Source organism: Monopterus albus, unplaced genomic scaffold (assembly GCF_001952655.1).
Source record: "Monopterus albus unplaced genomic scaffold, M_albus_1.0 scaffold50.1, whole genome shotgun sequence".
NCBI classification, from domain to species: domain Eukaryota; kingdom Metazoa; phylum Chordata; class Actinopteri; order Synbranchiformes; family Synbranchidae; genus Monopterus; species Monopterus albus.
The window spans coordinates 2,112,086-2,126,964 of record NW_018127930.1 but is presented as its reverse complement, the minus strand read 5'-3'; the positions used below and the strand labels follow the sequence as shown (position 1 = coordinate 2,126,964).

Sequence of the window (14,879 nt, the reverse complement as noted above, 5' to 3'; positions counted from 1 at the left end):
GTTCCTGGCTACTGACTGAATACTTACTAAGAAGTAAAACTTCTTAGATAAATGCCAGGACTACAACTTCTATTAAGACTCACCTCTGAAAGCATTGACATCTCCATAATGGATCTGCAGCACAAAGTAGGAAATCCCTGAATTTCTTCCAACTTTAAAACCAACATCTGACGGGACAATAGAGAAAAGAGCAGAGGTTTGAAAAAGACATGAAACCACACAAAGATATTAACAACTCAGGGGGAAAAGATGCATTATTGTACATAAAAAAATACTTAACAACATACAGTACCTTGCCACATGTACTTTCAGTGGCACTGTAATACTTTCTACTAAGAGACAGACCCTATGATCTGTGGATTATACAGGGTAACAGGGACACTGTTTCTGGAAAGACATGCTACTTTTCAATAATGCGGTCACCTCAAAATAAATTCCATTTTCCTCTATCATATTAAGAATGGGGGGGGAAAAATCTCAAAGTGAATGACCCTCTCTTCAGAGCTAGACACAGCCAGGGGTCAGTGGATAAATATTAGACTTTCAGAAAGTGTGAACCAACCCTATGAGAGACATACCCTTGGGTAATTTAGTAGGTGGTGCGTTGCGAGCCCAGGCATACATAATGGAAGGTTCATCCTCACAAGTGCCTTGTGCACTGCCGCAGTCCCTGGAGACAGATAATAATCTGTTGAAATAACACAATCAATGCCATTTTGTGTTGATGAATGACCAGATGGGACAACAGTGAATCATAGAAGTAGTCACAGAGAAACACATACGCCTGTCCCCACTACAGCGGTCTGCTGTAGAGTTTGGCTGCGAGGAACATGACCAGGCATTTCCATTCAGGGAATACAGAATATATTACACATCATACAGTCTGTGTGACTTCTCAGTCAAAGTCGAGGGTAACTAGCTGTAGACTGCTTGTCATACAGCAGTTTGACTGTCAAACTAAGTCTGTAAAGTATCAAAAACAAAAGGCAGTGTTACATGGCTTCACTGAGTCTACCATTGGCCTTACTGATCAAATGGTACCACAAACTCACCTATCAACCAGCTTTGGAAAGTCTGGGTTTTCTTATCAGTCTACAAGTGCATTCATGTGAAAGAGGTGGAGTTGTTAATTGGAAACAACATCACCAGAACCATTAATAAAATATTTACTCTAGTATGGGATGGAGCAGGTAGGGAAATCCACTTAGAACCAGAGCAAAACATGATCTGCAACAACAGGCTATGGTCACATAACTAGAATAGAATAAGAAACTATAAACAAGAGAAATCGTTTTCAAAAAATTAAATAAAGTCTAAGAATATACTGTTAATTAGTGTAGTATTGTCATAAGGGTGTTACTGAGTGAGTGTTCTCTGATGCCTAATGACAAAGAAACTATTGTGTATGTGTTGACTAATAAGATGACTAATATCCAACAGATTCTGCTGCCAGAGTGGAGAGGAATTACACCTAAAGTCAAATGTTCATTTATAATCATGGGAAATATTTATGGATTTTTTTATAATAACAATTATAACAGTGACTCTGTCTCTGCTTTTTGCACACAGTGTGACAATAACCCCATCCTCATCTTAACAACTCAAAAAACAAAGAACAGGTTTTTAGCCCCTCCAATACACCACCCCATTCTGCCAGTCTCACCATCAAAGGAGAAAATGTAGAAGTGGTGGAGTCCTTCACATACCTTAGCCAGTAAACCTTGAGGGATTCCCACTCCCAGCTTATCTGACTGTCACCTCATCTGTGAGCCGCAAAGCACTCAAGATTACACATAACCCAGACCAGCCACTTTACCAGCACTTTACCCCATTCCTTCTGGCCACAGGTATTGACTGCTTATGTGTAGAAAGGCCTGTCCAGTAAGAGCTCTGTCCCCACAGCCATACAAGCCTTAATTAAGTAACATCTTCTAAAAAGAAAAAAAAAAAAAAGCTAATCAGGCCTGTGTTGTCTACAATGTTGTGCCAAATGGTATGTCCCGCTTGGTTTATGCTATGTATGTGCACACTCCAGAAAGAACTTACTCCTTGAGGACAATAGAACTACCGCTCTATCTAAAGAGAGAGAAAAGCTCCATTTCACTAAGATGTTGCATTTTTTTATTTGATGAGTAAAAATACTTAAATATAATATGCTCTTTGCAGTAATACTTACTGCTGGTGTTTGGGGCACCATTTATACAATAAAAATAAATGTGATGTCTTAAGACTGCTATAGGATGTAACTGAAACAATGCTATGATTATCAATAATAATATAAGGGTCACAGACCCTGAGTTTTGCTTCTCTTCACCTCTAACCTAAACACTGTACACACTGAGCTGTGACCTGTAGCCAGACATTACCAGTAGCTTCTGGTGGAGATGGGAATCCGGCAGCCGAACAGCAGCAAGTGATGGACTGTGTCCATACTGGCATGAGGTATGAAGTCCACTGAGGAGAAAAAGCATTGTGGTTAAATATTTATTATTTATGAAATGTCCTGATATACTCAACAGGATTCAATTCTCTCTGACCATTTCTGTCTCGACGTGATCTGCTGTACCTTACCACAGCTTCTAGTGCTGCAATGACTTCTCTTGCATCTACTACCACTATTCTTCTTCTACCTTTACAATGTGTGCTTCAGCTTTTTCTGCAATCTCTGCTACAACTATTACTTATTTGACTAGTGCTATACTCACCAATATATGCATCTCGACTGGTTGGCACAGGAAATGCCATGCACAGGTAAGTGTCTGACTGAAACATTAAAGAACACAATAATGATATTCATCACTGAATAATACAGAACAGTCATCAGCTGATGAAAGTTGTGTTCAGCAACATAACTTTATGGTGCATTCCTTTAAGCCTGAAATTTACAGATACAAAGCTATTTAATTTTTAACGAAAATACAATTATGTGCACAGTTGATGCGTGCCACGCTGATTGGTACAGTAAGTGATGTTCGGCACAGCAAACCCTTAAAGTGATAGATCCTGGAGCATCAATAAGAATTACGTAAACCTATTGACACTAAACTATATGGCCGAGGAACTAAAAATATTCCCTGTTTCCTCAGTCAAAATGTACTCAAGGTTCCTTGCTTAATAAAAAAATTGGTTCCTGGGCCAGTGCAAAGTTTCTATTACAGAATCAGGCTATTAGATAGCTAAAACCCAAGTGCTTAGTTTGGTCTTGTTTCTTTTTCCTTCATCATATGGGTTCCTAAATCCAACTGGCTGTTGGTGTTAATAACTTGGCAGCTTGGCTAGCTTTTCAGACAAATAAAAATCAAATGCAAAGTATGTTCAGATGGGACATTGGTATGAGAAATTATAAGAAGTCCAGCAAGTGCACTGAAATAAAAGCAAGTATTAGGGGGTAAAAAAAAAAAAAAAAAAAAAAAAAAAAAAAAAAAAAAAAACTATACATGAATCAATCCCAACTCCCCTGGAAAAATAAATTCCATCTGATTTCTAAGTCCACAAGAGAGAATGATAAATACAGCTGCAATTAATGATAGTAAAGACTAGTTTGCTACATGTTTTCAGAAGTAATCAGTTACAGTAACTGCTTTATCTCTTAACACCTGGGTGTTAAAAGTTAAAAATAGTGCAGCACAATTTCCCAGAGTCTAAGACAATACCTTCAAAGGTTTTCAGTTTACTATCACAGAAGAAAAATAGGAAATATTCACATATACCAACCAATAAAGCAATTCATGGTTTCAGCTGTAATGTTAAGTTATACTCTCAAAAGGCAAAGGATGCAAATCCTTCATTCAGTAGTATGTTTCAGAGAAACAGTCTCACCCCAGTTGGAACAACACCAGGCATCCGAATATCCACAGAGAAGTTGTGAGAGTTTGTGAAGACTTGTGGCTGCTCAGTCCTGAACACACAGTTGCTGGGATCCAGCATGACATTTTCCTGAGACCTTAGGGAGGAACACAGATGTAGTTTACTTTACAACATGAATCGCAGTTATTAATAATAAAGGCAGTATTATTAGTTGAGTCAAACACAACAACCAATATGTACACAAAAATACACACAGTCCAAAGATTGACATTTTGATGTAAACATGTTTTACACATATGCCTACTAAGCCCTTGTTCGCTCCGAGTCTGTATGTGGCTGACACAGCACATACGTAGCTGCTGCCTTACATAATAAGGCTGGTGATTTTCTACATTTTTCTTGTTTGTTGACAAATCCAATGAAAGGACCAAAGCTTTTTTCTTTTTTTTCACAATTTTTGATGAACAATGGAGCTTTATGGCATAGAGGAATACACTCTAAGGATTTTGTAACAAGAATCAAAATAAAGAAAATCTCAGGCCTTATCCCGTAAGCTGTGTTCAGTGTTCAGCCTGTCATTAGCATTGTGTGAGGATGTGAAGACAAACAAGTTTGTTATGGTCCTGAGTCAGATATTAATGTAGCTGATGACATTCTCACTTAGGCATGTCTATGCTGAAAACATTTTGACCATGTTTTTCTCTCATCCATTTCCTAAATGTGTGTCAGAACAAGTGTTTAATCAGTCCAGCCGTCTACACAGGCAGCATATCGTTTTTGTTTGTTTAAGGTGCAGTTCCTCCATTCTCTCTCATCTCTGCTCTTGGTGTTAGTGTTTGACTGAGGGTGGGGTCAGTAAGAGTGATTTATCAAAACAGCTGTTAAATGTACACCCATTTGCAGAAAAGCAATCAATTCAGATTTGCTGCAGACTCCCTTCCACCTGTATGTGTTAACACACATACAGGTGGAAGTGAGCTTGTTAAGCTAATGACATAGCAGGCTAGGAACAAGCTAACACAAATGCTAACTGTTTGTACAGTATGTGATGTTTTATAAAATTGTTCTTCAAGGCTCAAAGTTAGGCCCACTGCTTTTTTCTCTGTAAATAAATGTTTATTTTCCAACTCAGAGATGCAATGCACATTTTTATGGTATGGCCATCTTGTATGCTATCAGCCCTACCATAAACCATGCATTTTCCAGAACACATGCTGTTTGTCTGCAATGACTGTGGACGTTCTTTTTGAATCAAAAGCTTGCTCAAAACAAAAGTCTGTGCATTTCCCAGCCATTGCATTATGCAACCATTGATATTCCCATTCACCTAAATGATAACTTTTATTGGCCAAGTATGTTACACACACAAGGAATTTGTCTCCGGTATGGAACCGAGGCAGACAACTTAGTACAAGCATCTGCTACTGTATGGAGCTGTATGGGATATCAGCTAAATTATGCATAATGATGACACCCTTGTTAATGGTATAGAGTTTTCATTATTCCTAAAAAATAAAGATGTGTTAAGGTAGCTTTGCAAAGGAAAATAAATCCTTGATGCACAATATTATAACCAAGTAACGTGTTTACGATTTTAGCCTAAAATGTTCATTTATTTTATACGCTACGAAACAAGTGCATTGTTCACTTGTTGAATGCAGAAATGTTTTAAAGTTCCAACGATTCTGAGAAGCACTTTTTGCAATATCTGAGATAATTGAATCATCAGGAAACAAAGTGAATCTCAATTAATGGAAGTGAATCAAGATATCAGTATCAATATCCGGTCCTAATACTGAAACAGAACCTGTTTCACCTCTGAAACCAGAAAACCATTATACAATCCACCATACTGTCTACACTGGATTATAAAGAGATATCCTGTATGTTGTAGTTATCGCATACACCACTGTGTATATAAAGTTTTGCTGTGTAAGCTGTCAAGATATTTATCTTATCAGCCTTAGTTCAGTTCAGAGCTCACAGTGATGATGCCAGGTCACAGAATAGACTGGCTCTAAAAGTTACTCATGCCACCTCTGAAATGAAGAACACTGGTTTCCAGTGCACCTCACTTGCTTGAATGAGCTCAACATAAACTGAAGTTAGAAGCACTTGTTCCTCTGACAGATTTTAAGTATTTATTAGCTTATATTGCTAATAAGAACCGTGACTGTTTTAATTAGTGTGTTTGTGTGTGTAAAGGTAGTTTGGGTGAGTGATGTTTATTGTTATAACATGTATATATGTCATTTATTCTCAGGCCCCCTTGCAAAAGATTTCAATGGGATTTTCTTATTATATAAAGTTTATGCAACCATTGATATTTTGATGTAGCATGGTGGCGCAGTGGTTAGCACCATTGTCTCACAGCGAGAAGGTTCTGGGTTCGGGCCCCAACCGGGACCTTTCTGTGTGGAGTTTGCATGTTCTCCCCGTGCTTGCGTGGGTTCTCTCCGGGTACTCCGGCTTCCTCCCACAGTCCAAAGACATGCAGCTTAGGTTGATTGGTGTCTCTAAATTGCCCATGTGGGTGTGTGTGGTAGTTCGTCTATGTGTTAGCCCTGCGATGGATTGGCGACCTGTCCAAGGTGTACCCCGCCTTCACCCGACTGCCGGCTAGGATTGGCTCCAGCCTCCCCCCCGTGACCCCGTTCAGGGACTAAGTGGTAGAAAATGAATGAATGAATGAATAAAGTTTAGCTAACTAAAAATTTGACTAATACACATTTCTACAAATAAGTTTGTGCTAACTCACTGATTAACACGAAGTGGTGGTAATGCCTAAAAAAAAAGACGTAGCAACGCACCAGCAAAGTTAGCAAAGACTTGTAATGGAAAATTTATTATGTAGTAATGATTAAATATGTTCGTGGCATTGTGTTCTTGTTCAGTACAAACTGTGCAATTGTGCTCATGAGGAAATGCGTAAATATGTAGAATCTTATCAAAACTAGCTGAAGGACTGGGAGGATTTGCCTCCAAGCAGGGACAGGAACTGGGACTCTCTGTTCCAGGAGCGTGCTGTGCTGATGCTGGAAACTGGGTATAATCATATAAAAGACAAAGTCTTGTACTTACTGCTTTAGTGCACTCAGAATCAGACCCGAACTGTGTTTGACTCTCTTGGCCAAGAATAAAGACTTCAGGCTTACAACTGAACACTGATGGTCCCCATTTCATATCTCATCATAAGAGAATTTTCATCACAGACTGCATGCTAATATAATCAGGAACAGCAAAATAAATAAATAAATAAATAAGAATTCAAAAAAATGTTTAGTAATGTTCTCTGAGGAAGAAAATGCATGTTTACTGGCTTCAGGCAAACAAAACAGTGGGTTTTAATAAGAAGCTCAGAGTGAAAAAAAATCCACTAGGTGCCTTTAAGCTAATGGGCAAATTGCAGTCTTAAAACTAAGATGCCAGAAGTAAGAAAAACTATATTTCTAAACAAATTAACAGCTAAAAATGATCAAAAACCTACTTTTAAAGATCCAATCAATTCTATCCAAAACAAAAAGAGCTTTTTTTTTTATTTACCTTTTGGACCCATACATAGGGTTCCGTATTTGCAGGCTGTAGCTCTGCCAGATGAATGTTAGCATCACGAAACCAAGCACATGGACTCCCATCATGTATGTGGTTCTCACAGCGTTTCACTCCTGCTGTCTAGGCTGCAAATGTCAAACAAAGGCTGTCAGCACCACTGTGTAGAGAAAAATGAGGCAGATAAACTGTACAAGATGGCATCTGTTTCACCTGTTTCCTTATTCAGCTTGGTTGAAAAGTAGGAATATGAGGGGAGGTATGATCCCTGCTGGACCTCACTCCTTCAGCATGTTGGACTACAATGCTGGACTCCCAGAAGATAAAGTGGTTCAAAAGTCTGTCTTGAGCAACCACCTGAAGGAAAACCCAGGGCATGGAACTCAGTAACTCAGCCAGATCCGATGGTACATTTGATTTATTTATTTACATGTTGTTAATAGGGTTCAGTGTCTAGCAACAAGAACAGCACAAATCTTAATTTACTTAAACCTGTTTTAAGATTCATGGTAGCTGGTTATTCTAGCGTATTTTAATAAGTCTTATCAAGACAAAATTCCTTAAGTGGGAGCTTGCTTGTTTCAAGCTAAAGAAAGCTCCTATCGACAATGTTTTCACTTAAATTGGAACTTGAATTTTTTGCAGGGGATGGGTTTAATTTTTAATATATCTGCAATACTAGACTACTGCAGTAAAAGTTGCAAATCAGTAACACTGAAAGCACACAGTCCTTCAAAAAGCTACAAAAAGAACCAAAGTGACAATAAAAACAAGCTAAACTGAAGCGGCTCTGGATTCTGGAGATGCCATACACAAACATGCCTCCTCTCAAAGGCTTTGCACTTCAGACTCTTGTTACCATGGTGCTTTGAGGTTTATTACTAACTGTCTGACTACTAGCTGCCTGTACCAATCATCGTGTTTGTGTGATCAGGTCAAATGGCACCAACTGGCCTCATACAGACTCACCCGCTGCTACTCACCGATCTGTAAAGCTTGTCCTGGTGTTCTACCTCTGCATGTATGCAATTTTGTTACATCCAACATGTTGGGAACTATTTTTTGTTTGCACTCTATGAACATATATCAGCTTTCTGGTTCAGGTGCAAACTAAGCAATGGTACAAAGCTTTTATGTATGATGCTCCACCTTAAGGAACAAGCTTCACTCTGACTTTAAACTTCAGGAACCTAAACACTTGCTTGCTTTTAAAACCATTCTCTTTTAACTGGAGGTAGCTGATCTGGTTATACATACATATTAAGCTACATGTGTAAAAAAATAAAAAATAAAATAAAAACAGAAAACCACAGAATCCTTACTTAAATGAATGGAACCATTTCCTTTTACTCCCCAAAAATTCCACCTTTTAACTTTACAAATCACATACAGTAATAGCATAAAGGATGTATTAGTGCATGGACAAGCACACCTCAATAACCACATGTTGTTATCATAATCATAATAATAATAATAATAATAGCTTCCTCTGACCTTCTCGCTTTCTCATACTCCAATTTCTTAAATGCACCTAAATGGTCAGACTTCAAAATAGAAAGATCAAAATAAACAAACAGAAATGAAAATGACTAGTATTGATGGTCTCATGTCTGCTTTTGGTAAACATAGTAAAATCCTCTATTGCAGCTTATGAACTCTTATACTGTAATGCTGATATACATTGTATTGTAATACTCTATTGTACCTTTATGGCATAATGATAAACTGTGTATCCAACAAAAAAAAAATTCAACAATCCAACAAATTAAACAGCTAATAAATCTAGACACTTCATCGCAGTGATGCAAAGATTAGTTAAAAGAAGACGTTGAGCCAACTTGGTGACTCATCGCCTTCAAAGTTAAGGTGGGGATGACAGGGAGAGGAGAGGAGGGCTTGGGGAGGGGCGGTGCTGTGCTGACATCACAACCCACCGAGGACACAGACGAAGCTATGGAAACAGAGCTCATCCCACTCATGGACCACGGCACGTAGTACACCAGGCTTTAAGGCTAAATATTTACATGTTTATCCTGCCACCCAAAACCTAATTTATAACCATCTTAACATCGCCGCATTGTGGTGCGCACAGCTGTTGGGTTTCTTTTAACAGCTGGCCAATACAAATAATAGCAACGATGGGCTAAGTTAGAAAAAGAGCATCTGCATATGCTACTCTGGACATAAGAGTAGAGCTAAATACAAAATGTATTTTACAGTATAAATTTCAATATGTAAAAAAAATAATAATTCTGATTTTTGTTTTTCATAAGGAAAAAACATCACTGCGAATAAACAGCTGTCACGCCTTGACTGAACAGGAAGCCACTACTAAGCCATCTTTAACTAACGCTAATGCTATTAGCTACGATCTATAAAAACATACAAGATCCCTAAAGTCTAATCAGGCAAGCTGTAAGATAACTGCAAGCATGGGTTTTCCCTGAAACTTAACACCTTGACTGTCATGTCGGTATTGTACATGAGCTAACGTTGGCTATCTTGTGTGTCGCTGTTGTTTTGACAGGTTAAACAAGGCAGCAAATCTGAGTCGTGATCAGTTTAATTAAACATATTTAAATTGTAGCTCGCATCAGATTGCGACTTAGCTAGATAGGGAATTATAAAGAGCTATGATTTGTAAGCAAAGTGTTACCTGCTCGCTGCCGCTGGGCGTCCTTCCCTCGCAGGTACTGAGTGAGGCGATAACCTGTGTTGTTGGTACGAACCACTAACAACCACACTTCCTCTTTTTCAGAGTAAAAGTATTACGCAAACGCGCACACACGTAAATATTTGTGTGAATGACGTTGCTCTCTTTTAAATATACATGGTCTGGCAGGTCTGTGACAAATGGGCTATATTATATTTAAGCAATATATTCCTGCAAAGGGGGAATGGAAATAATATTACGGTGCTTTCTTTCGTTAATAACTGAGTTTTGTGTATATGACATTTATACTGTAAATCTGACAGGAAGGCTTTTTTTTTATCTATCCGTTTGCGGGTGAAATTCAAGCTAAATGAGTGTAGTGTGCTATTCTGTGTTGTTCTCGTCAAAAAGTGATAAAGCATGATACCATGACAACTCGTGTTCAGGCAGGTATGTTGATAAAAGTCACTAATGTTGACGACGTTACGTATCATTTTCCTGCATTGCTGCTTTGCATTCGCTGGACTAGCTTCTACTTAGTTGTCTTGCATGTAGCGTTATTTTGCTCGTACTTAATGCACCGTTAAAACGTTAAAATCCCTTTTATACCATTCAGTCATCCGCGAAAGCTACAGTATGTTGTGCGTTTGTTTGAATTATTGATCTTATGCCTGTCGAAGTCCGGTGTTTTGTCATAGCGCCCCCTTCCGCCGGAGGAGGGCTCGGGTGAGCAATCATATTATCGCCTCGATGAGCGTCTAGAAAAAATGAAAACTAAATAATACCTAATACACATATTCCTAATTCCAAAGTGTTTAAATAAACGTCCTTAAATAATTTGTTACTTTTAAAATCCAGCCTGCTTTTATTATGAAATGGTTGCAGAAATGTCCTTTAAGAGTTGAACATATTGATAGCTGAATGGTTTTTAAGTTTATATAAGAAATTAAATTTAAGCCACTTAGGAGTACTTGAAGAGTAATCTCTATATGTTTATCTATCTATACACAGCGTGCACACGCATACTTACATATAATACATAACCATGACTGTGAGGTACAGGCATAGCCCAGGACCTTTAGACATCTGCAACACCATATATTTCTGTCCTCACTCATTAACGAAACTTGGTGAGGTCAAAGGTGAAACAGCTTCTAACCAGAAGAGGCAGCAAAAGTTACTTTTTAAAGCTGCTCTTAAATTTCAATTCAATTTTAGTTTTATTTGTACATTACTAAATCAAAACAAAAAAATCATCTCAGGGTATATTAGCTGTAGGTAATATATTTGTATCATCCTCTCACCCCTTTGCTTTCCATTTCAGATGCAGGTCACCATGGCTCAGAGCAGTAGGAGTACAGTCTCCCAGAGTGTTCCAGCGGTGGTGGTGTGTCTTGCTGCTTTGCTCCTCAGCAATGTCTTGATCTACCTATATTTGGACTCCTTGTATCAAACTGATGAGCAGCTCGTGTCCTCTCACATAGGCTGTGGGCCCCAACACTTTAAAATGGTGACCATGAAAAACTGCTCCCCATGGCTTCAGTGTTCACAGATAAAAACTGAAGTGCGCAAACTGAAGCTGATCGGCCAGGGGGCTGTTAAAAAGGTAGCTGGACTTTTACACTATAGTGTGTGGATGAAAAAAGATAAATGTATTTGTATTGCAGAATTTACCAACTATACCTTTATGTTGGTGAAATGAAAGAGGCAGAACTCAACTGTGAGGGTTTAAAGCAGCTCTGGCTGAATGAAAAAAAGTAGCCTGTGTTAAGTTAACTAGTAGCTCACCTCACTATTACTCTAGGCTCATATAATTAGGCTAACCTTATAAAAGTCCCCCCATCCTGTTGGCTGGCTGGTAGTTGATGGTGCTTATTAAGTAGCTCAGGGGCCCAGACTGAATTGGTCATGCTCCTTGTTTGAAGCAGAATGCCACCTCAACATCACCTCTAATCTCATGTTCCCTTTACATCGACTACCTCCCATAAAAGCGATGGATCGCTTTACCTCAACAGGATTTTTAACATCAAGGGATTGCTTTTTTAATTTCTGATTCAGTACAGCTCTGTGATGTCAAGACATGAACAGCTAGATTATATTTTCTCAGGTCCCCTAATGCAAGTGCTGACACATCTGAAATTATGTTTTATTGAGAGGTTTTTGACAGCATGACTTAAAGCTCCATGGCATTTGTGAAACAGAGCAGAATAGGTCACCCTGTATAGCATTTGGGGAGCGCTCACCTGCTATGTCATAAATAAGCTTCTTTTTGCAGCAGGTTTGTTTAATTTAGGGTAAGAAAACACAGATGTGGTCAGTATGCTGTGTGCAGCTTTAACTCTAGAGCCACTAACCTCAGCATCCATTTTTTCTTCCCCAGGTCTATCTGGCTGAGTGGAGAAGCCAGAAGGTGGCTCTGTCCAAACTTTTCTCTTTGGATTACTTGGAGGATTTTCTCCATGGATTGTCCATGTTACAGGCCTTGCAGGGCCCACAGGTGGTGCAGCTAGTGGGGTTTTGCCTTGAGGATCACATCCTGGTTACCGAGTTCCACCCGCTTGGCTCACTGCTCAACTTGGATGGTGTTCTTGCACAAGAGCAACACCGGCAACATAACACATGGCAGATACGGCTGAGGCTGGCTACGGACTATGTCGCTATCCTCCATTACCTTCATAATAGCCCAGCTGGGCGACGGGTTATGTGTGATTCCAACAGCCTGGAGAAAACTCTCTCCCAGTTTCTGCTGACAAGTGACTTTCACCTGGTAGTCAATGATCTGGATGCGCTGCCTGAGATGGACCCATCCAGAGGCTTATTGGTCAAATGTGGCCACCGAGAGCTCACTGGGGACTTTGTGGCCCCAGAGCAGCTGTGGCCATTCAGAAACAAAGGGAAGCCATTTTCAGATGATCTCATGCCTGCGTATGATGAGAAGACAGATATTTGGAAAATCCCTGATGTGACAAGGTTTCTGATGGGAAGGGTACCTGGAGGAGATTTAGTCCACTTCCATCTTTTTCAGATCCACGAGGAGTGCAAGAAGGAAGACCCCAAACTCCGCCCTTCAGCCCTGGATGTTTTGAAGGTGTACACTTCAGTCTACAGCAGCATGATGCGAGAGAATGCCGGTGTTAGAGACATGCTGTAGAATACTGACTTACATACAATAAAATTTCAAGCTCAAGTTAAAAGTTTGGAACTACAGTATCTGTTAATTTGGACTTTTTTTTTTACACTTTTGTGTTACTTGGTCACATTTACCTATTTCTTGGCATTTCATCTGTTGAGTCTATTCTTTTCTATATCAGAACACATTGGAATGCATAACAGTTTTCATACCATGGTCACTGAGCTCAGAAGAAACAGAGACTGTTCCTCCATGCAGGAAGAATGGTGGCCCTTCTCTGACTGTACTTTAAGTCAGGCTAGATGAGCACAGGTTATCAAATCCAGAACATGACTGGCTGGGACTGTATGTAATCTATTTTAAAAAGATGCAAATACATTTAATAAAATGGCATGGAGTGTTACTCATGAAGGGGGAGTAGATGTTATAGTGGGAGTTAAAGAAAGCTGTGCTGTTGGCAGGAATTTGTCTGAAGCAAAATGGGTGTTTATTAAAGATATCAAAGAATACCTTTTGAAGTCTGTCTCAATTCTGACATGCCTATATGTAAGCCTACACTGAAGCCAGTGTTACAGGCCATACAGACACAAAAGCTGTGACCACAATAGGGTGCTATTCTTTGTGAAAGGAACCTTAAATAAAACAGCTTAAAAGACACCCAGGGAAAACTGAGATAAACTTAACTGCAAAGTCCTCTGATATAACATGGCCAACAATCAGGCGAGAGCTAATTGTGCTTATTTAAATGCCACCAAATCAGAAGCACCAAGTTGTATACTACTACACTCCATAAAAGGAGTAAGGATCACTTCAGCACAGAAACAGGAAAAAAAAAAAAAAAAGATATTTTGTGCTCAAGAAACACTGGAGCACAGGAAGTGAACAACTACTTTGTGTGCACTAGTACTGTCCATTTGGAGTGGAGTATGTATGCAACATGCACAGTACTGTAGTTTCTCAAGAGGCCAAAGAGTTAAAAATGTTACAGTAAAAAGAGTTTTGACAGGAACACTCAATTCATATAATGGCTTTAAAAGGTTTTTATAAAAGTGAGCCATATAACATTCAGTTCAGAGACAAACATATTTAAGACTAAAACAGCATGGAGTAATGAAGTAAACATGATATATTATTCCAAACTTAACAGAAGTGGTGACTGGGTGAATACAATATCAGAAAGTCAGCACACTTACAGTAATACCATTGAGCCGTTTAAGTGTGTCTGGCAGTTTGAACTTAGGGTGGGCTTTATAAGAGTAAACAGTTGCCTCTGTCAGAGGTATCCAGGTATACTGATAAAAGAAATTAATGGAATTCTTGTGGTCATGGAATGCTGTGTAATGGGTTAGGTTATGGAAATTAGTGATTACAAAAACATTTCTACAGTGGGTATGGAAAGTATTCAGACCCCCTTAAATTTTTCACTCTTTGTTATATTGCAGCCATATGCTAAAATCATTTAAGTTCATTTTTTTCCTCATTAATGTACACACAGCACCCCATATTGACAGAAAAACACAGAATTTTTGACATTTTTGCAGATTTATTAAAAAAGAAAAACTGAAATATCACATGGTCATAAGTATTCAGACCCTTCGCTGTGACACTCATATATTTAACTTAGGCTCTGTCCATTTCATCTGATCATCCCTGAGATGGTTCTACACCTTCATTTGAGTCCAGCGGTGTTTGATTATACTGATTGGACGTGATTAGGAAAGCCACACACCTGTCTATACA

The 14,879-nt window shown here is 38.9% G+C and overlaps 2 protein-coding genes across 8 annotated transcripts in view; one reads left to right on the top strand and one right to left on the bottom strand.

The window, feature by feature from the left end:
- The window catches only part of pam (peptidylglycine alpha-amidating monooxygenase), a 34,102-nt gene extending 24,005 nt beyond the window's left edge, over positions 1-10,097 (bottom strand). For both annotated transcript variants that reach the window (XM_020601052.1, XM_020601053.1), the window contains exons 1-8: positions 10,013-10,097; positions 7,570-7,713; positions 7,351-7,484; positions 3,820-3,943; positions 2,706-2,763; positions 2,367-2,454; positions 579-670; positions 84-167 (exon numbers count right to left, since the gene is read on the bottom strand). In XM_020601052.1, coding sequence (XP_020456708.1) covers positions 84-167; positions 579-670; positions 2,367-2,454; positions 2,706-2,763; positions 3,820-3,943; positions 7,351-7,445 — 541 coding nt within the window. In that variant the 5' untranslated portion in view covers positions 7,446-7,484; positions 7,570-7,713; positions 10,013-10,097. The remainder of the gene's footprint in view (positions 1-83; positions 168-578; positions 671-2,366; positions 2,455-2,705; positions 2,764-3,819; positions 3,944-7,350; positions 7,485-7,569; positions 7,714-10,012) is intronic.
- On the top strand, positions 9,264-13,642 carry pomk (protein O-mannose kinase). Of its 6 annotated transcripts, none has more exons than XM_020601059.1 (3): positions 9,264-9,343; positions 11,334-11,615; positions 12,390-13,642. In XM_020601059.1, the coding sequence occupies exons 2-3, from the start codon at positions 11,334-11,336 to the stop codon at positions 13,158-13,160; spliced, it is 1,053 nt and encodes a 350-aa protein (XP_020456715.1). In that variant the 5' UTR covers positions 9,264-9,343; the 3' UTR covers positions 13,161-13,642. The 6 variants fall into 6 exon arrangements, with proteins under 6 accessions (XP_020456715.1, XP_020456710.1, XP_020456714.1 ...); XM_020601054.1 differs by lacking the exon at positions 9,264-9,343 and adding an exon at positions 9,819-10,046; XM_020601058.1 differs by lacking the exon at positions 9,264-9,343 and adding an exon at positions 10,040-10,077.
- Positions 13,643-14,879: the final 1,237 nt, after the last annotated feature.